This window comes from Urocitellus parryii, chromosome 4 (assembly GCF_045843805.1).
Source record: "Urocitellus parryii isolate mUroPar1 chromosome 4, mUroPar1.hap1, whole genome shotgun sequence".
In the NCBI taxonomy this organism is placed as follows: Eukaryota; Metazoa; Chordata; class Mammalia; order Rodentia; family Sciuridae; genus Urocitellus; species Urocitellus parryii.
The window spans coordinates 83,082,776-83,108,554 of record NC_135534.1 but is presented as its reverse complement, the minus strand read 5'-3'; the positions used below and the strand labels follow the sequence as shown (position 1 = coordinate 83,108,554).

At 32.9% G+C, this 25,779-nt stretch overlaps 1 protein-coding gene across 5 annotated transcripts in view; it reads right to left on the bottom strand.

The window, feature by feature from the left end:
* Window positions 1–742: 742 nt before the first annotated feature.
* Deup1 (deuterosome assembly protein 1) overlaps window positions 743–25,779 on the bottom strand; it is a 62,756-nt gene continuing 37,719 nt past the window's right edge. For 2 of the 5 annotated variants that reach the window (XM_026396124.2, XM_077797689.1), the window contains 5 exons: window positions 24,868–25,065; window positions 23,170–23,256; window positions 10,926–11,122; window positions 6,136–6,250; window positions 743–919 (listed from right to left, as the gene is read on the bottom strand). In XM_026396124.2, the coding sequence (XP_026251909.2) occupies window positions 743–919; window positions 6,136–6,250; window positions 10,926–11,122; window positions 23,170–23,256; window positions 24,868–25,065 (774 nt within the window). Of the gene's footprint in view, window positions 920–6,135; window positions 6,251–10,925; window positions 11,123–22,266; window positions 22,285–23,169; window positions 23,257–24,867; window positions 25,066–25,779 lie in introns of those variants that run through there. The other 3 variants (XM_077797690.1, XM_077797691.1, XM_077797688.1) reach the window with 3 other exon arrangements.

Here is a 25,779-nt window from a genome sequence, read left to right as displayed (position 1 = left end):
AACTTGGCATTTGTGTTTTAAGTCCACTGAATTTGAATTTCTTTATTAATTAAAAACAGGTGATTACAAAGGAGAATGTAGAAACAGTATTGATTTATATTTGTTTTTTTTCTTATTCATGTTTATGAAGTAACAGGAAAGCATTGATCTCTGACACATATTTTAAGTGTGTATACTGCACATTCTATGTCCTTTATGGTATTAAACCAGACATTACAAAGGTAAGTGTAAAAACAATACAGCTATATCTTTTTTTTTCCCTAAAAGAAGTCTTACGATGTTTACATAGTTCAAAATATTTACATATTTTTTTCATTTAAAAAAAATCCTTGAGTTCACACCTAGTACAACTGAGCTGCACTTGATTCATTGATATTTGAAATATAGCACTTCCTTTTCTCTCATTTTATGTTGTTAAAGAGGAAATGGGTTTTTAGTATACATGATTCAGGTGGGAAAAATTGAATTTTTAACTCCAAACTATTCCTCAGACTAGAAAAAAATTCTCTTTTGGAGTAGTCATGTTTATTTTATAGCAATTCTATAGCAGAACAATTTAGTATGTTAATTCAGAAATACAAACAGCTTTATCAAACAAAATGCTATTTTCTAGCTGCCTTACAGAAATTATTTACTCAAGAAAATAGAACAAAATTTCTTAGCTCCAGTACTCAGCTTTGTAAATATTTTGCCAGAGCTTTTTTTTCTTGGGGTTGGGGAGCAAATAAAAAAGTTTAAAAGCTCATATATGTCTATTTTGTTTTAGTTTGGTGTATTTATTAAGAGTAAATTCTGTATGTCTTTGCAGTTCATCAATATGTGTATTTAGAAGCTTTTCAAGTTCTTTTGCTCGCTTCTCTTCTTCCATAAGGAAATGCTGTGCAGCCAAAGAAGCAGGGAAGGAGATATCTGGGGGAGACTAAGGAGAGAAAGAAAGAAAAGTGAGATGAGGAATACAGAGCCATTTAAAATCTTCATTTTTCTAGGCATGCTCCATATCTGACATGTTGTCAAATGCTGCAGTGGGTAATGAAATAATTCATGTTGGGCTAAAATCCTACCAGTGTAACATCGTCACCATTCATGAATCCTCATGGAACTAGGACACACATCACAGTACCATTACCTTAAAAGCTCTAGAAATGTTAAAGTGGCCAATTGCAAATGCAGGGGCAATGTAATCACCAGGGAACTGCTTAAAACTTGTTCTACTCATTTGTAAAGCCAGTGATTCCCATCTGAAAATAGGCAACTCCAAAAACCTGAAGATTATAACAGAACTGGATTAAAGGTTTATGTAGAAAAATAAAAAGGATTAGTATAACACAGGAACCAACTGATACTTGGGACGTCTGGCTGCATGGCATATCTCAGGGGTAAGAGTGGTCCCATGTTAGGGAAGGCCATAGTGCTGAAATGCATCTTATCTGTTCTATTACAGTTGAGATGCCCCAATTCCATGTTTCTTATTAATGTGGAAATGCTATTTAGGTGTTTGTGATTTGTTTAGTGCTTATTTACATAAAAGAGAAAAAAATCTGTTTATTAAATAAAGGACAATATTAGATACTTTTTACAATCCTTCATTATTAAAAAAAAGTTGGAGAAATTTGAACTTTAATTTTCCAATCCTGTGGTTCCTTCACTGGTCTTAGTTTTTATTTTATTAGGAAGAATGAGATTTTATGAAAGTGTCTGAAGAGTCAACAATCTGTATGGAGTTGAACCTTTTTATAAGGGGATTTAGTTTATCAATATGGCCCCTGCCAAAACTAGGGACCTTTGCAGATGGTAGTGGAGTCCTAAAAAATTATCCAAGTGGCTGTCACAATTATAACTGCTAGTACAGTATCTTTACTAGAGCAGCACATCACAGCCTTGGGTACAAGGCTGCTGTTGATCTGGCAAATGAATTCTTTCTAATATCAAATTTAAAGGAGGATCAGAAGCAATCAGCATTTGCATGGGATAGACAACAGTATACGTCCATGGCCTTTGCCCAAACTATGTTAATGATGTTGTCACAGTAAATTCTGAAGGGACTTGGACCATCTGGACCATACCAAAGACTATCACATACAACATATGATATTAACACTAACATCATATGAATGAGGCCTAATAAGCAAGAAGTGGCAAGTTTGTCAAAGACATGTATACTCCAGATGGTGAAAGATAAATCCAATAAAAAATTCAAGGCCATGACATTGTTTTTAGGTGTCTAGCAGTATGGGGCATGTCAGGACATTTAAGTAAAGTACAAGTGAATCCATTGTGAAAACGCTCTACTTTCGGGTGGAATAATCTGACCCATTTATTGAGTGACACAGAAGTCCGGTTCTTGTTTTTTGAGCACTCCTAGAACAAGAAAGAGCTCAACAATAGTTTCAGCATAGTGTACAGAAATCCTCTACTTGTGTCTTGGCAGTTCCCATAATAGAAAAAAAATCTCTAGTAGAAAAAATGCCATATGGAGTCTGGTAAGTTTCAGGGGAAAAGTTGTTCCTGCCATTCTATTAAGTTGTGACTGAGATAGAGCACTAGCAAGTGGACAGGATGGCTTGATCTTATTTTGTCCTTGGCCACTCCAATGAAAATCATTTATTGGTCCAACAGTAAGGTTTCCCTTTCACCAAGAGTCACCTAACTTCTGTTGCTGTTGAACATCTGAATCTGCTCATAGTAGAAAATGCAGCTGAGCTCCTGAGATGCAGTACTCTTTAAGGGGACCAACCTGCCTCTTGGTGGCAACTTGATCACATCAAGTCCCTTACACCTTGGAAAGAGCAATGTTTTATCCTTACCAAAACTAATGTGCATTCTATGAGTCTGCCTTTTGCCTTTGTCAGCACCACTATCTGAGAGCTCATAGACTGATGGATATGCTGACGTTGAGTCCTGCTTAGTGGTAAAGGAACCCACTGTGCAGAAAACTGATGATCTTCAAATCCTAAATAAACTCACTGGATATTAGAATAATGAAGTAGTTATCAGCTTATTACATTTCCCCCCTATTGCTGGACCAGATACAAGATTTCTTTAAGTCATTAAAGATCAAAGTTTTTGCACAAGACCCTGGGTTTAATCCCTAGCACCACACACTCACACATACATACACACACACACACACAAACAACAAAAAAAAAAATCAAAGTTTTTGTTGGTATAGATATTACAAAGTTTCCTTAGAGATTCCCATAATAAGTAAGGAACTTTGTTTAGTTTATTAGTATGAAAGTCTATTCTGTTTTAAAAGTTGACATTTTATGTTTTTATGAACATGAGGCTTTAGAAATCTCTAAATCTTCAAAAGTGAATAGTTTAAAGCCTTCTCTTTCTACTATAATTGCTTAACTCTCACTTCCAGTCTCTACCAATATGAGGTGACATGTTCCAAAAAAAAAATTGAAAAATACTCATGGCACACCCTATTCAATTTAAATATTTTCTGTTGTATATTAATTTTTTTGTAATTTGTATGCTATATTAGGATATCATGGAGAGAACTCAACATTTACATAATATACTTTGAATACAAGGGAAGGTGATTGCTAAAAGTACTATTATTTCAATACTTTATGTACATATATTAAAACAAAAAGTATAAAAATTTCAGTGGAGAATTGTAAACTATAAAAAAGTATCAAATAAATTCAAGAACCATGAAAAATGTTAAAACTAAAATTAAGAACACTTCCCTCCCACTTGCTTTATGAGGTCAGCATAATATGACACTTGAATCTGATCAGGACAACAAAGGAAATTACAGGTCAATCTGTCTTGTGAACACCAAATAAAAATTCTAAACCAAATATTAAGAGACCAAATTTAGTGATTGAGTTAGGTTTATTCCAAGAACACAAATCTGGATTAATCTAAAATCAAGATAAAATATAATATAATAAAATATTATATTTTCATAGCAAAGGAGAAAAATTCTATGTTCATTTTAACAGAGGTAGAAAAAAGGCATTTGATAAAATCTTGTATCGTGAAAAAGCAATACAGGAATAAAAGGGAATTTCCCTAATCGTTTAAAAGGGATCTACCACATATCTACAAGAAATGTCATACACAATGGTGAAATGTTGAGAGCTTTCTTCTTGTAATGAGGCACAGGTAAAGGATGTTGGTAATATCATTTCTCAATATTTATTGGAGATACAAGTCAGTACAATAAGGGAAGGAAAAGGAAAAAATGTATAAAACTGGCATTATTTTGAGTGAATATAGAAAATCCAAAAGAATTGACAGGACTGGAATAAGTTTTTAGGGTTAATTGAACATTTCCAAAAGAAAAAGAGGCTGAGAATTTCCTTTGCATCATATGCAAAAATTAATTACAGTCAGAAAATGAAAAATAAACTATCAAATATATTAACTACAAAGGACAAGATTCATAAATTTGAGTATATTAAAATTAGGACTTCTGCTCATCAAAATAGAAGAGGCATATAAGAGTAGAAGAAGGTATTTGCAATATATATGACCAATAAAGGACTTATATTCAGAATATGTTTAAAAAAATCCTACTAACCAACAAGAATAAAGATAATCCAAAAGAAAATTGGGCAAGGACATTTAACAGACATGCCACAAAGGAAGATATAAAAATTACCAGTAAATATATAACAAGATGCTCAACCTCGTTTTTAGTAGAGAAATATTTATTAAAACAATCCAGTATTAACTATTGCAGAGACCATAATGGTCCAAATACAAAAGACTAATAACTGCAAGTGTTTGAAAAGATATAGAACAAGTGTTAGAGTCTGTAAACAAGTCTGGATGGCGCCTGGCAAAATGCCAGAGGGAGTGGTTTGTGAAGTAACGCCAGCGAGCCATTAAGTGTGGAGATTTCTTATTGGTTGACTGATGTATCTAGTTTATGCTAATTAAGATAAGCTGTGTGGAATGTATAAATATCGCTCCGGTCCTACAATAAATGGCTCCCACTCCTACTGTATCAACGTACACAAGTTGTTCGTCACCCGCTGGTTATTTTGCTGCAGCCGGACTGCGGCAAACAAGGAAAGTTCTCATATACTACTTTATGAGGTATTCATTGGTTCAAATAGTAAACAGTCTGGTAATGTCTCCTATAGCTGACCATAACCATATCATATGATCTAATGATTCTAGACGCATCTTCAATAGAAACAACACAAATGTGTACACATGTGCACCAAAAGGTATTGTTTTAGCAGCATTATTTGTAATAACCCCAAACTAGAAATAAATGCCCATCAAATGAATGCAGAATTAATTATAGCATCATTGTGTATTTATATACAATGGCCTTATATAGAAAAAAAAAGCTATAAACTAAAGTTATATAAAACAATATGGATAATGATTTTGAATCTCAGAAACAATGTTGAGCAAAAGAAGCCAGGCATAAGAATACAGCCCAGTGCCATGTCACATGACTGTAATCCCAGTGGCTCAGGAAGTTGAGGCAGGAGGACTGAAGGTTTGAAGCCAGCATTAGCAACTTAGTAAGGCGTGAGCAACCTAGTGAGACCCTGTCTCAAAATAAAAAATAAAAACAGCTAGGGATGTGGCTCATTGGTTAAATGCCCTTGGATAATTTAAAAATGGGCAAAACTGATGATGTTAAAAATCGGGATAGTGGTTATTTTGGAAGAGATACAGGTGGGGCTTCTGAAGTTCATAATACTCTGTATTACCTGGGAGAGTTATATCAATATGTTTCATTGCATGATTCAAGCTTCCCATTTATGATTGGTACATGTATTTGCAAGTGTGTCAGAGTCTGTAAAAATATGCTTTTTAAAAGGAACAAAAGATCACTTACAGTTCTTAAAATATACAGATCTTTGAGGACTCATAGAATATCGAGGATGAGTTCCAAACACTTGCATTTTAAAAGCGCGTCACCAGTAATTCTGTTCTACACTAGAGGTTAAAAACCATTGACTGAAATACTCAATGAAATATTATGGGTCTCTTTTCCTTCCATAGATAGGTATGGCTGAGTGACTCACATACTCATCTTGGAGTCTATTCAAGAAGTGACATTTTTTAAACTACTACATACATTAGTATATGGGTATCAGTACAAAAGTAATCACCCCTTAAAGGAAAAAAAAAATCCAGCAACCAGCAACTCACCAATGGGAATACTTCATCATCACTAACCAAAGGACTTGCCATTTCTTTGGTTCGAAATGTCAAAGGTGGCATTGGAGGCGTGGTACTTCTATTTGGTTCATGATCTTGGCTAAGTCTACAAGAGAAAGAATAGTTGTCCTTATTGCTACCAAGGGTACATGTTTGTTTATATTGTCAAGGATTTTAATATTCTGATGTCCAGCTAGGGGAAAACATAGCAAAATGTTTAGGCTTATTAACTGGGTATTTCTTTGAAAACAATTTTTCTGAATAACAAAACAATTTCTACTTTACATAAAAGACTGTGATTGGGGTTAGGAGGATGGGAATCAGTGGTAGAGAGCTTGTCAAAAAAAAGACTTAGAAGTACTAATAATCATGCAGAAAACCTAATAATTCCTAAAGACATAATTCCTAATTCTGCTATCCTTGTCACCTGAATTGCTCTACTCTCTGTGTTCTACTTTTGTATCTCTTGGTCATTTAAATAACTGAAGCTATTTGAGAGAAATCTCAAACAACAACTGCCATTGACATTTCTAAACAGACACACTTTTTTTTATTCTCTGTTACTTTGACCTTGCTGGCTATCTTAATAGAACTATATATATTTTTAATGTTAAAACAAGTCTTTGTATAATGATAACTCTAATCTCAATAGGGTTTAATAATTTATAGCATGTTTTCAATTTACATATTTCCCAAGCTCCTCCATTTACTAGTTTTGTATTTTTGAGGAAATGGCTTTATCTTGCTGTGACTTTAATTTTATCACTTATAAGAAAGGGTTGCTATGAGAGTTAGATGATTAATATATGTAAAACATTTAGAACACAATGCCTGACACATACTAAATGCTCAATAAAGATTGGATGCTTTTATTTTAAACACATTTGATCTTCAAAATAATCCTAACTAGTGAACATTATCTACAAAAGAGGAAAGTAAAATTAAAAACTATATTTTTTTATACAATCATTTATTTTAAAATCAGGTTAAATTGCTAGGAAGTGATGATTCTGAATCTTTGACTCATTTCCAGGTTCACCTGATATTAAACTCCACAATTTTGATAAAAAACATAGTATGAAAAGTATGGTTTATGCCAAAATACAGGTAGAAGATGAGACTGAAAAAATACTAATAGATTTTAAATTTTGGTCTGCTAACCAGATAAATGAGTAATAAAACAAAGAAACAAATCAGTTTACCCTAAAAATTTTATTTTAAGAGTCCCAACAATATGGGCTATTTAGGATTAAATTGCTCTATTCCATAATAATGTGGTTTACATTTAATCATCAAAGACCATGAAAATATAAAAATCTATCCAATTTGGAATTATTTATTTTTACTAACATCCAAATTTCCCACAGGTATTAAGCATTTTCAAAGTCTTCAAAGTTTAAAAAATCCACATTATATTTCTCTGTTCTTATCCAAAGACCAATTCTACCTAGGCTTGTTTCTTATTATGCAAACATTTTCAAAGCTATGCATACAAATAGCAATAAAAGTTAAGTGAGGCATCTGTAAATTAGCACATAAAAACAAATACAACACGTTTCCCATTTTTACTTATCTTGAAATAAATCTTTTCCCCCATTCTTCCAAACCATGATTACCATGGAAACAGAACAGCAAATTAACTGAAATAACATGGTTTATGATGTGCACAATAAGATGGAACATCTCACAATTCAAACAGAATGATAACAGTTGCATAGTACATCTGCATTTAATCTTAGGCCAGACCTTTTAATTTGAGTGGCTGCCATCTATACTTCAGAGCAGAGTGGAAAAAACAAGATAATCATAGAAGTGATTCAAGAAACCTATATACATATATCTGTATTCTCAATTATACAGAGATTTCAGGCAAAGTATTATTTGTTCTAAATTATCTAAATAATTATCTCAATTATCCATTTTGCTATGGATGTATAGATACAGTTTTATGATGTTAATTACTAAAATTTATATAGGAACATTCTTTTTATAGTAAGATCAATAAAATGTAGAGATTGAAAGGAAAGACTACATTATGAACTAAAGTGCTTCTGTTTTAAATCATCTTTATATCTGACAAGCTCTTCTTCTAGAATATAGCTATTCAAATACTTCATAAAACCACCTTGCATAAAATGCTACATATATCAATTTAAAAGCTATCTTTAAAATTATTTCAGAAGGCTTCTAATATCCCTTCACAAGCTGATCTGTTCAATTAGCTTTCCCATGGATCCTATTCCAAGGCCCCAGTCCAATTTTGATAGGTCCCAGTTGCTGTGCTAGGGAGCAGAACTCTATCTACTGGAGTCTTGAGTCAGCTTTGCAGTTTTCTGTCCTCTATATGTACAGGCAACCCTGGCTCCAGTGCTTTCCCTTTAGAATATGGGATCATCTCCTAGGCATAAAACAAGATCCCATCACAAACTATGCCAGTGTTTTCCAGCCTCACATAAAACTCCACATGAGCTCCTGATTCTGTGAACTGTTCATTGTTGCCTGGCCTACAACCATTCAGCTGTGTTGCTTCTTTTTGAGCAATAGCATGGTATAAAATTTTCTCAACTTAGTTTTGGCTTCTAGGTGACTATTCACTCCTTGACAGGGAAACATGCAAGTGGTTATGACAAACCTATTGACTTTGTGGCTTTTTAGTATTAGAAACTTTTAATTTATTAGCTAGACTTGAAGCCATTTTAATGATTAATGTTTGTGATACTGAAATATTTCCAGTATATGATACAACTTTTAAAACCATAAATTCACTTTTAAGTGTATATCTCATAGACAAGTTCCATTTATTATAAAATTGATTTATTAAAATTAGTTGAAAATTAATAGTTCTGAATACCACTATGCCAAATTTGCTTATAAGTCATTGAAACTTTGAAACTCTTAACTATTAAGGACAATACTCAGAACATCCTAACCAAATCCAACTAATTTGATAATTTTTTAAAAAAGTGCTGAGTAACTATCATATTAGAAAGTAAATGCTTTGGACTAGTGAGTGAACATTAAAAACATCACTTTGAAGAGAGTGAAAACCACCAAAGTTGGGTTAAGTGTGAATAAAAGATTACTTAATATACATTTTTTTTTCAGTTAAAAGCAAGAGTTTCCCTACACTAGACTTTAAATTTTTGTGGAGCATTATCTTCATAAACCTTTATCTAAAAGGTTTTTCTTTCCTAAAATAGTTCAATAAAAATAGTTCAATAGCATTAGCTATTGATATATAACCATGACTTGTATATTTTCTGATCAATTTATGCCTAACAAATATATATCTATAGCATTGACTACCTGACTTCACCAAGCTGTGTTTTGAGGAAAAGAATTATTTCATTTTTTACTTGCTAAAATTAATACAGAGGTTTCTGCTTTACAGTTCTCCACTGGTGAGTTCACAGTGTCCTTGCATCTCAACAACTCTTCCCCATACTGGGTTCTACATGTAATAATTTATTCAGAACATTTGAAATGCTGTTTCTTTTAAAAACGAGGTCACTGGAGAACACTGAAATCAGATGAGGCATTAAAACAAATTTAATGAAACTTTCAACAAATGAAACTGGCAGGACACAAGGCTTTACAGCAGGAACAGTCGTCCAAACTGCTTATTAAGATAATCTCCTGCTGAGCATTTTACCTCTTATGTTACTTTCTCTGTCCCCTACTGTCTTGTTTTTGTTAGGCACTTTTAACACATTCTGTACTGTCTGACAAAGAGAAAGAAAGGGGTACTGAAACAAGAAAAGTACTTTTTAGAAATAATAAAAGGCACAGTAACTGTCTTTTTTTCTAAATAACAACACCTGGACCCCTTATCTAAGGCTTTCAAAGTTATTTCCACAAGAATCTATAGGCAGCAGCGTGCTGCACCCACTGGGTGATCAGTACTAGACAGGTGACTGGTGGTCACACAGGAAGACCCTTTATGGTATTTTTAGGGGCTGTCTCTCTTACCTGGGAGTCATCATTTGACCTGCAGAGAACTAAAAGTAGGGTAGCACTTTGAAAAGTGTTTATTTAATATTAGAAAATATATTCTTGTACCCAAATCAAGATTAGGGCCTTTGGATGGGTTTTCAGGTAATGCTTGGTAATACACATTAGTATGGTAATACACGTGAGCAGTTCTCATCAGAGAAGTGGTCTATGGCTGTGGCCAGTGAGTGGCCTCTTCCATCCTCTCTCTACTGCTTTTATACTGCTACTGCCACCTTGCCACCACAGCACCCCACCACTGAGAACTCTTTTGGGATAGTGGTCAATCTTCATCACCAGAAGAGGGTTATTAATTTGGCACTTTTGAACAGTTTTATTTCATGTAGCAGACAAATGTCTTTCCTTCTAATACGTAAATAGGGCTGGCATGGTGAAAAGAGAGAACTGTGCTACACCCATGACAATCTTGAACAGACTTTGTTTTTTTTAAATGTCCCATTAACTTTTGAATTTATCTCCTGTAGATAGGCTTAGTTAACAACATGAGCTAAGCACACCTATCCCCCACAGGAGTATATTTGAGGAAATAACAGATCCGGCTATTAGTTTATTCACCAAAACATACAGTGTAGGTCCTGTGTGTTGTTAGAGAAGCACTACTATTATTATAAATACAATTTTGTTAGTAATAATATCAGTAATAACAGCTAACAACTTTTCTTTATCTTAGCCCAAAGACCGAGAAGCAATAATGACTAAACACCTAAAATGAATTAAAGATAAATGTCAATGTTTTAAACTTATGTCCTTGTATAATGGAGCTGGCATACCTATCTTCATTTTTTTCCATTTTTATTTGGTTTTGATAGGCGTATCTTCCTGTTTCTTCATAGGTATTTTGATTAGACCATGCTGATTTTCCATTGATTTGAAGTTTTGCAAGATCACTTCGAAGCCTTTCGTTTTCATATTCCAGTTTGTTAATGGATGTATGCCTTGAATGTTCCCTGTTAGTGAAGTCCACACTCTAGAGAATGAAATAAACTATCATTGAGTAAATTGGTCCTTATAAATGATGCATATTTTCTGTGTTTGGACACATGTGCTTTAAGGGCCTTTCATTTGAGCCATGTAATGCAGTTTTATTTTGCTTACTTCCTAAAAGCTCCTCCTTCCTCTCCTCACAAGAAGCAGATACTCAGTGAAAATAGCTGCTGAACACAAAGCAGGGCACACAGTACTGTCTGTGCTTCAATAGTGACAAGGTTTACTCTGTGCATTATCATTCTCTACAACAAATTGGCCAGAGTTAAAACTTATGTGTTTATAGGCATACCTCCTAGTGTTGATAAATACTGGAAACAAAATATAAAATTCAACTTTAAAGGAATATTTTTTCTGATTAAAATAACTCACATCCTTACATAAAGTATGGATGATATTAAGAATAAATGTTCCATACTACCACCACTCAGTGATAACTGGTAATATTATATCTTTCTGCCAATAGGAAATACATATACTCAACAAAAAAGTCAATATAATAATAATGTATGGATACTTATAAAATTATAATAATAATTACAAAATTATAATGTACAAAGAGCAATAAAGTTTTGGAGTTTTGGAGACTGTTTTTTCCCCATTGAAAATTATATATACTTTAAAAATAAGATTTTTAATGACTGCATCAAAGAGGTATAAATGAATTCATTTAATCATTTATATTATGGAAGATTTAATTTGCCTTCAAAATTATAAATAACCCTCTTTGATTTTCTTATGCATGAATCTTGGTATTTCTTTAGATAGATTCCAAGAGTGGGGATCACTAGGAAAAAATGTATGAATGTTTCTGAGGAACTTGATTAAGAAGTATGATTTTTTCCCCATATAAATTGGAGAAACCCAAGTATCATAATTTCACACCAGTAATGTATTAGGGGCCTATTTTATCACACTAACAATAATTTAATATTACTAACTTCTAAAATGTGCTACTTCGATACATTAAATAGTAATTTTTTAGTGAAGTTGGTTATATTTTCACACTTTTCTGGCAATATCCACTCCATCTTTAGTTGGTTGTCTATTTGTGTTCTTTGCTCAATTTTCCATTAGAGTGTTTGTTTTTCTAATCTGAAATAATTTTCTAATATTAGGGATAATAATCCATTGTTTAATTGATGATTTTTAGTGTATGATGTGTTTTATCTAGAAAGTTTTTTTCCATTGTTTAATTGGTGATTTTTTAGTGTATGATGTGTTTTATCTAGAAAGTTTTTTTAAGTGAAATCTATTATTTTTTTCTTTGTGACTTCTTCACTTTTAAATTGCAATTTTCTTTTTATCATAAAAGCAATTGTACTATCTTCTATTTGTTCATAATTTAATTCTTTTAATTCTTTAGTATACTTGTAATTAATTTGGTATGAGATTGAAAATAATAAATTATTCTAATTATTCAAACATCCATTTAATCATTAATGGATTATACTAAATCTATGTAGAGTGGGGTCTGATTCAGGATTATTATATCCTGCTGATTCTACAGATGTGATTATGCCAGCAACACATCTGGTAGGGGATATTCAATTTTAATGCATCCTCAAAATAGAAAGTGAAGCATGTTTAAATCACAGAAATGCGTTTTAGAGTAAGAATAGAGATTTCTGAGGCTTTTAAGTTAAATACTAAAAGAAATTTCCTAGTGTCTAAACTTCTCAAAAAGTTTTAAAAGATAGTTTATATTTCAAAACAAAAACTCATAACATGCTTTACATGAAGCTATGTCATCCTCCTTATCCTATGATTTGCATGTCCAGGAGTAGCACAGCTGCTGATTAAATAATTGTTTTCTGATTTCAGAGGTAATATTCTTCCACAAAAAGCATAACTTAAGAAAGCATCTTTTTTGATATTTCAAAGTCTGTAAGACTATAAATGATTAGAGCTTACACCTTTCTTTTTGAAGTTCCTAAGTATAAAGTTTTGAGTGCCTTTCATATAGACTGCCACCCTATAAAGTCATTGTAAGTTTTCTAAATTTTTGACTAATTGCGCATTGAAAATTATCCATGTAATCTCATATTAATATCAAGGCTGATAAATATATGTAGAAATACATACATAGTATATTATGTATTAAATATGTTTGCCTGTTTATCTTTTTATTCAAAGGCCAAGTCTGCTTATTACACTTTCTTTTACTGCCTATTGCATTATGGAACTTTAGTAAATATGTAAGAAGATCTCATTATTGAATGGAAGAAGATGTTCCAGGAGAGCAAACTGTAAAATTTTTTTATTAGTCTATTATAGTTCTATATAATATTGTAGTTCATTTTGTCATAATCATACATGCCTGGAATATGATTTGCTCCACTTCAGTCCCTAGTACTTCCCCTTTCCCGCTCCTCTTCTCTCCCCTGAGTCTCTTCCTCTACTCCACTTGTCTTCCTTCTATTTATTTATAGTTTTTGAAAAAAAATGGTGCTTTATATATAAATGAAGGTGAAATTCACTGTGGTATATTCACATATGTACACAGCATAATTTGGTCAATTTCATTCCATCCTTCTTCCCTTTTCCTTTCTGTCCCTCCTTCCTTTCCTTCTTAATCTATTCCACTGATCTCCCTTCTATTTCACAAAACAATCCTGGGTGGGTTACATGCTTCTTAATCTTCAAACAAGGTAGTCTTTGAGAAAAGAGGGGCTTTCTGTTAGGTATTTCTGTTAGGCCTTTGCCTTTAGAATTTTTCAGTATTTACTCTTCTGAGATAACAGTGTAGATAAAAGAACCATCTATAATCTTTTGCTTTAAAGGAAGGATTGCTCATTTTTAAATTAGAGTAGATTTGCAGTAAACATAAAGAGGCAGAGTCTTATAAAATTTTGTCCTCCAAGGGGAAAAATTCATAAAGGCAAATCTGATTGAAAAAGGTAGACCACAAACTTATCTTTGGATGAGATTAAAAATATGACTCCAGATAAGACGTCCGTCAGTCAAAATATATAATTATTGATGGTTTGTTGCTCAATTGAAACTGTATTCAAGATTTTTCTATAAAATTAGATTTTATCTATGACTATTTTGGGTTCAGTGTTGATTTAAAGCAATTAAGAATAATAACAATGATTTTTAAATACCCTCCAATTTTCTAAATGTACCATAATTAGATAAATGTTATGAACATAATCTAAAAGAATAAAACAGGTAATATATTTATGTTTTATATTTAAGAACATATTCCATTTTTCTTAACAAGGTTTTTTGAGCTCTCATTTTGTGTTTTCCTTAATTTTTTTGTAATTTCAGAAATATATCCCTACTAGGTGGTTATCATTTGAAAACACACTTTAATTAAATTACATCTGTATTTCTTTCTCCACCCTCCCCTCCAACCCCATTCTCCACCCCTGCTTTTTTAGTAGTGCTGGGGATCTAACCCAGGACCTCATGCATGAAAGACAACTGAGTCAAGTGTTCTCCCACTGAGCCCCACAGGGCTACCTATGTATTTCTGATGGGTTCTTTTATTTAGACCTATTATTCAATTCTCATTTTTTTTTTCAAAAATTTAGAGTTCTATAATTTTAATTCATTTCTTTGTTTTTAGAAGGGTTAAACGACCTGGTGCCTATCTATTGGGAAAGGTTAGAATGAGGCAATTGAATTATTGAAATGCCTGAATTTTATAGCATTTTACATGTACGTTTTTTTTCTTTTTAGTTATGTATATTTGTTCTGGTTTGGAAGTGAGGTGTCCCTCAAAGCTCATGTGTGAGATAACAAGAAAGTTCAGAGGAGAAATTATTGGGTTATGAGAGCCCTAACCCAAACAGTGAATTAATCCCCTGATGGGATTCACTGAGTGGTGACTAAAGGCAGGTAGAGTGTGGCTTGAGGAGGTAGGTTATTGTCGTGACTCTGGGGTATATATTTTATATCTTTTAAGTAGAGTCTCTCTCTGCCTTATGATCATCATGCGAGCTGCTTCCCTCCATATAATCTTCCACCATGACGTCCTGCCTCACCTTAAGCCCCGAGGAAGAATGGAGCCAGCTGTCTATGGACTGAGATCTCTGAAACTGAGAGCCCCTAAGTAAACTTTCCTCCTCTCCAGTTATTCTGGTCAGATCTTTTAGTCACAGCAGTAAAATAACTGACTAAAACAATATTCAACAATAATAATTAGGCTCACAAAATATTTCTACAGAAAGAAAGATTTTAGTATACTTTATGGTTAGCATGTTAGTTTACAGTATGTAAATGTATATTTAATCATTAGGAGGGTGCTAATTTTTATGCTACTACTTTATTTAGCTAACTTATGGATACTGAAAAGCAAACTAGTTTTCTTAAAAATTACCATAAATTCTAAGGTCTGATTAATTCAGTAAAACTTAATACAGTTTCCTTAAATCAAAGTAAAATTAATAATTACAATGATTGGACCAAGTAAATATAGAATCAAAGAAAATTATCAAGATAAACGTGATTATTTGTTAGCAATTGAGGAGAAGAATAAAAGAAAACCCCCGTTTTTTCTATGCAGTCGAATTTTAACATAAACTCAATGAAAAAACATCTCTTGCCAAGCCAGGAGCCTCTTGCTAGTTCTCAGATACTCTTAAGCATCTCACTGAGACCCAAGGGAACTTAAGACACCAGCTGGTTTTCCCAGCAGAACATTCCCTGCCTAAAAACAGGAACTGCTTAGCCCTGTCCATACACTGGTGACAACTGAGTGCAGACCACCTGCTCCTTCCACTGGGTAGGGTCTTTTTGATAAACTGTCTCCCCCTAAGTGAAAATGAGCAGGGAGCTTCAGTTAGTAATGTAGAAATATTCTCTCAAAGCTATAGCTATTTAAATATGACCAATTAGAAGATCAGTAATTTCCTTGTCTAGAAAGGAAAAGGGAATTATTATTTTAATGTTATCCAAATATCACAAGTGTTGAAGGCTTAAAAATAATGATGTAAATATTTTGTTTCTTATTGCCTGAGGTGAAATTTCAGTACCAGTTGTTTAAACCCATGTTTATTTTTCCTTTCCAATTATTTCAGAAATAACTACCTTGATATGGGATTTTTTTCACAAAACAGATATGATTTTTTAAGAAACTAGAAAAAGTACAACAAAATAAAACAAACCAGGGAAAAGAAATTAACTGATAAAAACTAAAAATAAATGAAGTGGGTAAAAAAATAAATTGATCTAAAAGCCAATGCTTTCAAATAACTAATAAAATGAATAAAACTCTTATGATTCAGAATTAAAACAAAAGATACATGTTTAGCTATATAACATTAGGAATAAGAAAAGAAATTTAAAGAATATAAAAGTGATGAAAAGATTGTAGGCTATTACTAACTGGTAACAAGAAAACAAATTGAAATGGGTAAAGATTTCCTAGAAAAATACAAATTATCAAAATGAGCTAAGAAGTAGTTAAATTTTTGAATATACCAAGAACCTAAAAGAAAATATAAATGAAATTTACCAAGTCTGGATGATTTTACAGCTACATTCTTTTTTTTTTTTAAATGAGGTAACCTTTTTTCTTACAGCTTTATTTTATTCATTTATTTTTTATGTGATGCTGAGGATTGAACCCAGGGCCTCACACATGGTAGGCAAGTGCTCTACCACTGAGCCACAACCCCAGCCCACTACATTTTTTTAACCTTTAAGGAACTGATAATTTCAATATTGTTTAAACTACTCTAGACTACTTATAAAATGAGAAAGCTCCCAATTTATATTATAAAGCCAGTTTAACTTTGAAAAAGAGAGAACTATATACAAATACCATGTATACATACAGATCTTAGTTTATAAGATCTGTTATTTATAAAACATTAACATAGAGAATCCAGGAATACATTAAAATTCCTAAAGTATGGCTATTATGAATTGAATTGTATGCTTTTAGAAAATATATGTTGAAGTCCTAATCCCTAGTTCCTCATAATGTGTCATTATTGGAAAGAACGTCTTAGAGTTAAAATGAGGTCATAATGTGGGCCTTAATCCAATGTCATTAGTACATAAGCAGACACACATGGAGAGAAGACAATGTGAAAAAACACAAACACAGGAAGGGGATGCCCTTGTGAAATCAGAGATACATGAAGAGCACCATGCCAGCAAAGATTGAAGTGACACTTCTGCAAGCCCAGGAACACCAAAGATTGCTGGCAAACCCTCAAAAACCAGGAAGAGGTAAGGAAGAATCCTCCTATATGGATTTCGGATGGAGCACAGCCCTGCTGACTCCTTAATTTTGGACTTCAAGCCTCCAGAATTCTGAAAAAATAAATATTCTGTTGTTTGAAAGCCACCCTGTTCATGGCCCTTTGTTATGGCAGTCCTTATCAAATTAATACAATGACTGAAGATTTACTCCAGGATTCTAATTTGGGTCAATATCAACCATAGTTTATTACACATTAACCATAGTTATTACACATCAACAAATAAAAGAACAAAATCCATGATGTCATCCATGCTGATAAAAACTGGCAGCAATTCTTAATTAAAATTCTAAGTAAAACAGGAATAGGAGGATTTAATTATCAAATGAGGAAGTAATGTTATACTAAGCAAAAATGTAAATTTAAAATCAGAAACAAGAAAACTTGCCAGCACACACTTTATTACTTAATATTTTCTTGTAAGTTTTAGCAAATGCAGTGTAACACACACACACACACACACCAAAAAAAAAAAAAAAACTGTTATAAATAGCGGGAAAGAAGTGATACAACCATTTTTGTTGATAAGATTATATATCTTAAAAACATAAATACCTCTAGTAAAAATGTTATTAGAATTAATAAAATAATTTGGATTTTTTGTATATTGGAATAGGATTCTAGATATGGAAAAGGGAAAATATTTCCATTTATAATAATAACAAGAATTGTGAAATCCCTGGGAAAATTTTTTTTAAAAGGCACATAAAGAAAAACTATAAAATACTCTAAAAAAACTATATGAAGAAACAGAAAACCATGCTCTACTCTTAGATGGAAAAACTAACTATAATAAAATTTCTAGCTGGGCACAGTGGTACACATCTGTAATCCCAGCAACTTGGGAGGCTGAGGCAAGATGATCTCAAGTTTGAGACCAGCCACAGCAACTTAGATCCTAAGCAACTTAGCAACACCATATTTCAAAATAAAAGATGATAAATAAAGGACTAGAGATATGCCTCAGCGGTTAATCACTCCTGGGTTCAATCCCCATGCCAAAAAGGAAGAAAGAAAGAAAGAAAATTAAAATGCCAGATCTTTTAAAATTAATATATAAATTTAATTCAATTCCAAATGTAATACAATAGGAAGTTATGAGAATCAACTGGATAAACTGAACTTAATGTTGATATAAACAATTAAATTTTGCTATTTTTTATCAATTCAAAATTCTAACTCAAATATAGATTCAAGAGTTGGATAAAAAATATAAAAATCTTTGAAAAAACTCTAAAAGGTTATATATTCATGTAGAGGTTGGGAAAACCCTGTTGTTCAAGAAAAGAAACTCCAAAGCAAGAAATTTTGGACAAATAAAAGTTTAAAACTGCATAATGGCAAAAACATATCATAAGCAAAGTTTCAATCAATCAACAGATTTATAAAATTGCTGTTATAAATTAGAAATAAAAACAAATAACCCAAAATAAAAATGAGAAAAGACTATATTCTCATTCATATTAATACAAATTGCCAACAAATGAATAAAACTATGCTCAACTATTCTCAGAGAAGTGAAAATTAAAGTCTATTGAGAAATTATCTTATAACCATCATATTGACAGTGTTAGTCAGCTTTTTATCCCTGTGGCTAATACACCTGACAACAATTACTTAGAGGAGGGAAATTTTATTTTAGATAATTTTTGGAGTTTAACCAGTGGTTAGCCTACTACATTGCTCTAGGCTCAAGATGAGGCAGAACATCATGGTAGAAGGGTGTGGTGGAGAGCAGCTTCCCGCCTCATGGCAGGCAAGAAGTAGAAAGAGAAAGGGGAAGGGGCTAAAGGGAAGATGAACCCTTCCAGAACACAACCCCAATAGCCACACCCCACCTACCTACAGTTATCACCCAGTTAGTCCATTAAAACTAGGTTGTATGAGATTAGGTCACAACTCTCATAATCTAATTTTTCCTTTCAATATTTCTGCATCAAAACAGAAGCTTTGAGGAAGAACTCATTTCCAAACCCTAACACTGACACAAACTAAAAAGAGCAATAACACATATTGTTGGTAAGGTTCAAAGAGAGAAAGTTAGAAATATGATTTAATAACAACTATTAAAATGAAAATACATCCTGTGAATCAGCAATTCCAGTTCTAGGAAACCATTCCAAGCAGTGTGTGTGTGTATACATATATATGTACATATACACACATACATGGATTTTTATATTATTCACTTAGGCAAAAAACTGAAAGCAGAGTTAAAATTATTATGAAAAATGTTTAATAGATTTTGATACATTTATATCATGGAATATTATAAAATATAAATAATGAAAGACTTGAGCCAGTTTATTTGGAAGGATTCCAAGGGTTATACTTTTTTTTATTAGTGCATAATAATTGTATAGAATATTGGGTTTGATTGTGGTGCATTCATATTTGTCTATAACATACTTTGATCAATTTCATTCCCTAGTACCTCCCTTACCAATCCTTCCTCCATTCTCCTGTTCTCCTTTCCCTACCCTACTTGTGTCTCTTCTATTTTTCATCAAATCCTCCCCACCAAGACCTTTTTTTTTTCTTTCTAACTTCCACAAAGAAGAAAAAAGGTATGACCCTTGACTTTCTGAGTCTGGCTTATTTCATTTAACATGATGTTCTATTGTTGAGTGAACAAAAACAAGACATACAGAAGTATGTAATTCTTATTTTTGAAAATGATAAAATCCATAAATAGGCCCATGACTATACACACACACACATGCATGCACACACACGAAAAAGTACAAAATGATAACATATTTTAACTGGTGAATGGGGTATGATGTGAGTAGAGGAGTGAAAGAAAGGGAAAGGGGCTAAAGCAAGCAAAATTTACTTCTGAAATTACAAGTATGTAACTTATGAATCAGTTTATAAAAATTATGTGTATTTTACATGAGTATATTTTTTCCTAGAAAATTAGGAAAAATGAAAACATATTTACTGTCTTTTACAGATGTCTATGTAGGGCTGGGGTTGTGTGGCTCAGTGGTAGAGCACTTGCCTAGCATGTGTGAGGCACTAGGTTTAAACCTCAGCACACATAAAAATAAGTAAATAAATGAATTGTGTCCATCTACAACTAAAAAAAAATTTTTAAATGTCTTTGTATATAGTCAAAGGCAGCTTTAGATAATGCATATATAATATATTTATATCTGTAAAAGAACACCCAACTCACCTTTCTATATGTGTAAGAGAAAAGTGATTGAATACTACACACTGCTTTGTTAGTACTGGATAATCTCTGAAGTTCCAGTTGGGATTAGGGATAGAGATATAGATAATTAGCTTCTTCTTTATATATTGTTTGTATGTTTTATTTCTTTTTTAAAATTAAATTATTTATTCTAATTTGTTATACATGATGGCAGAATGCAATTCATTTCATATTACACATATAGAGCACAATTTCTCAAGTCACTGTACACAAAGTATTTTCACACCATTTGTGTCTTCATACATGTACATAGGGTACATCCACCATCTTTCCTACCCTCTGCCCCCTCCTTTTCCCTCCCTCCCCTTTGCCCTATCTAAAGTTCCTCCATTCCTTCCATGCTCCCCTCCCATCGCCATTTTGAGTCAGCATCCTCATAACAAAGAAAACATTTGGCCTTTGGTTTTTGGGGGATTTGCTTGCTTCACTTAGCATTATATTCTCCAACTCCATCCATTTTCCTGCAAATACCATGATTTTATTCTCTTTTAATGCTGAGTAATGTTCCACTGTGTATATATACCAATGTTTCCCTATCCATTCATCTATGGAAGGGTATTCTAGGTTGGTTCCATAATTTAGCTATTATTAATTGTGTTGCTATACTCAACTCAAAGTGGATCAAGGACCTAGAATTAAACCAGAGACCTTGCTTACACCTAATGGAAGAAACAGTAGGCCCTAATCTACATCATGTTGAATTTGGCACCAATGTTCTTAATAAGACTCCTGTAGCACAAGAATTAAAACCAAGAATCAATAAATCGGAATAGATTCAAACTGAAAAGCTTCTTCTTAGCAAAAGAAACAATCAGTGAGGTAAATAGAGAGCCTACAGAATGGGAGCAAATCTTTACTACAAGCACATCAGATAGAGCACTAAACTCTAGGATATATAAAGGACTCAAAAATCTTAACATCAAAAAAACAAATAACCCAATAAATAAATGGGCCAAGGAACTAAACAGACACTTATCAGAAGAGGATATACAATTAATCAACAAACATATGAAAAATGTTCAATATCTCCAGCAATTAGAAAAATGCAAATCAAAACTACTCTAAGATATCATCTCACTCCAGTCAGAATGGCAGCTATTATGAAGACAAACAACAATAAGTGTTGTCGAGGACGTGGGGAGAAATGTACACTCATACACTGCTGGTGGGACTGCAAATTGGTGCAGCCAAAATTGAAAGCAGTAGGGAGATTCCTTGGAAAACTTGGAATGGAACCACCATTCCACTCAGCTCTCTCTTTCCTCGGTTTATATCCAAAGTACTTAAAAACAGTATTCTACAGGGACTCAGCCATAACAATGTTCTATGTTTTATTTATTTAAAAAAATGTTCAAAACAAATAAATAAACAAAACAAAATACCTACAGGTGCCAGAATGAAGCACCTCAGAGAGGGCTGTGATGACCTTGAAAAAACACCTAAAAACATTCAGATTGAATCTTCAAAATAATACAAATACTATTTTATGATTTAAAAAAATACACCCATGGAGCCAGGACCTTACTTAATTTTTTGTGTGGCTAGAGTTTAGAAATGAAACATCTTAGGTGACAAGCAGTGTTTTTCATGTAGCAGATAAGGAAACCATACATGTTTTACTTTTCACCCATTTATACTCCAATTACAGGATCTATAACCATATTCAGAGAAGGTGGCAGAATGTTTCTAGATGCTTCTACTCTGCTAGAATATGGCCTATTCTGAGAACAAGAATATCACAGAAATATAGACCCATGGCTTGAGAAGGCAGTGTGGAGAATGCCTAATCCAACTCCCTCACTTTATCACTGAAGAAACTGAGGCCAGATTAAGCAATTATAATCTCATATCTTATCCTCTTCATTCTTGACTGGCAGAAAAATCATTTTAAAACTTCTCTCAGAGTAAGTAAATGATAAACATGGAACACTGGTATATTAGTTCAATGAATTAAAAATTCTCACATAAAAATCAACCATCAACTGTTAAACAATGGAATTGAGACACAGAACCTGCTTAGGTTGCCTTGTGCAAACCTGTAAAGCCATCAGTTCATTCATTCATTTATTCATGCCTCTTTGTATTCAACCAACATATATCAAAGACTTACTCTACACCTGATATTGTGAGGTGCTGCTGATACAAACAATAGAACATGATCCCCGATTGTCATCCAGTGACAGGCTACAAAACAAGTCAGACCAAAACAGAAACCAAATGTTGAAGAAATAATTCATTCTAACTGGGTTTTGGGGAGTGGCTTCATTGAGGGGAAGGTTGACACTTAAATCAGGCATGTAGGATATAGGACTTCAAGGCAACAACAAGAGCAAAAGCGAGGAAACAGCATATTTGGCATGTTTTGGGAAATTATCAGAATTGAGCTCAATCCAGGGAAAGAAGAAGGGAGAAAAATAGAAATTAAAATGTTCCAGCCTGAAGATAAAAGTGAATTCAACTGGAGTGCAAGACAATTTGCCACTCCAACTCCTGCATGCCTGATACATGGCAAGTGGTCAATAAACGGTATCTGGGTAAATTCACTGTGTAAACTCTTGTTCAATTTATTGAATGAATTCAGCATATTACCATATATTGCCCAGGGTCTAAATCTCCCATCATTCCTTTTAGATGTGTGTTTTCTGTTCTGATAGCTTTATATCTCATATCTGAGACCTGAAAAATGAGTAGATAAAAGGAAATGTAAAATTCATAGTGAAAACTTGTAATCTTATTAAAATTAAGGATGCACAGAAATATTTTCTAATTGCAGTGAAGAGAAACACTTCTGCTTAGGTTTATCTACTGGGTACTCTTATTCAGCTCTTCTATCTTTGGCCAGCCCCACTGTAACCTCCTCTTATAAATTAAAAGCACATACTTATGATAATGATTCATTTACTTTTCCCCCTTCCAGTCCCCAAATTCCATTTCTCATTGCTATTTTCTATTGTATACAAATTATCACCACAAAAATAGTTTAAAAATCACACTTAAAATAATACCATCTATTACATTTCTTTAACACCTGATTAAGTTTTCCAATATGTTACACATATCTTTCATATTTAATTTTGTTCTTTCTGGTATTTCTACCAAGTTTCCTTCCTTGTTTGTGACTCCTTCATTTTGTCTTCTAATTTTTTTTCTTTACCTGATATTTTCTACTTGAAAATACTTGGATATGGTACCTGTCCTTTTGTTTATTTAGGGCTAATTTCTATATAAAACACTTGCTTTAAAGATTTACTTTTGTAAATTACTAAGTATATGCTCACTGACAACATCTAGAAAATATTTAAGAGTAAAAAGTGAAAGTAAGAATCATTCATAATCCAACTACCCAGATCACTATACCCAGCTTTAAATATTCCTTTCCCACACAGCTACCACTGATGCTATTATCTTGTTGTTACTGTTTTCTTGTGTGTTGTATATGTTAATCACAGTTTAAGGCTTATAATTGGGAAAAGGCTGAGTCTCTTCTGTTTCTGTAATATGCAGGATTTAATAGTCACACTATTTGTGATCTTCGTATGCTTAGAAAGTTATTGAATTTTTTTCAATAAATGTTTGTGCTCTGAAAACATCTAGATTTGGAGTAAAAGAGGCAGATAAATACTCAATAGCAGGTTACCAATTTTATTATGAATAAAAGATTAAGAGAATTTAGAAAATAAATAGGAAGAAAGGAGGAAAGCTAGGCAGGCCTGGCAGAGAGGGAAGGAGAGAGAATAGAAGTTACTTGTGATATTTCAGTATTGAGGTACTATTGCTGTTTTTCCTCAAGCACTAGGCTATTTATTGAGTGAATGTTCAGTAAATATGAACTGATTTTCATGTTAGAGCACACATTTTTAAAACCCTAAAGGAATTCTTATAATGAAATGATGGGTAGGAAATGTCCCAGAAAAACTGGAATAGTTTTTTTTTAAAAAATAATAATGTTAGTGAACAGGACATACAGAAAACAACTGAGAAAGAAAAGTTTAATTAGCACATATGTGGGAGGTGCTCAAAATATGGTTACAAGAAAATGGTAGGATGAGATTTGACATTACCTTGCACTGTTGCTTATTTCCCTAATTCTTTATTTTAGGAAACTTTATCTCACAATGGTTTTATGATTCTACAAAGCATTTCTATGACAACACAAGAATTTCTGTGATGCCAAGTTCCAGAAACAATACCAAGCAATGCAATGCTTTTATGAGTCAATAACAAAGCCCTCCATGAGCACTGAACAAGAGTGTGCCCTGAAAAAGAGCTTTCTTCTTGCTTGCATACCTGTTGCTTTGCTAACATTTTTTCTTTTATTTCTAACTCCATCTTTAGCTGTCTTTCCAAAAGGGCAGCTTTCTTCATGACAGTTGCTATAGTGATCTCCTTCTGATGAAGCTCCTCTGTTAAGTCAGAGATTTCATTCCTCATTCTTTCCTGCTCAGAGCTGTGGAACTCTTCCTCTGGATAGAGCTGGCTTCTTATCTGCAGCACAGATACCAGAAAACATGAGCAAATCCATTTATTTGTAGAGTACCTCAAAGTTTTTCTTGGCCGTGTTCAGTTCTCCTATCCTAAAACTTGAAGAGGACCTACTGTATCTTCCTTTTCTGATCCATGCAAAATTAAAAACAGGTACTTAGGGCTGGGGTTGTAGCTCAGTGATAGAGCTCTTGCGTAGCATGTGTGAGGCACCAGATTGGATTCTCAGCATCACATATAAATAAATAATAAATATCCATTGACCACTAAAAAAAATATTTTAAAAAGGTACTTAACATGATTCATTTACTTTTTTCCTTCCAATTTCAACATTTCGTTTATCATTTCTATTACTTACTATATACAAATCATTATCTACTACTGACATTACTTTGGAAGGAACAGAAAGAATTATCAAGTGCTTTTTTATGTAGAAAAAAATTGGCTTAAAGAGGTTAAATGACTTGCTTAAAATCATAAAACTAGTAACTGATAGAGTTGGGACTGGAACTTACAGCTTTTGGCTTTTAATTTGGTGTTTTTTCTTTTTTAAACTAAATTATGCTGTACTATTTGCCACTAAATGCTGAGATTTTCAGAACCAATTTATACAACATTTTAAGCTTAATGTGTTCATGAAAATGCATTACCTCCTCCCTGTGAACTCTCTTATATCCTTAATCTTGGCTATCTTTCTAAGCTCATCTGGAACTTCTC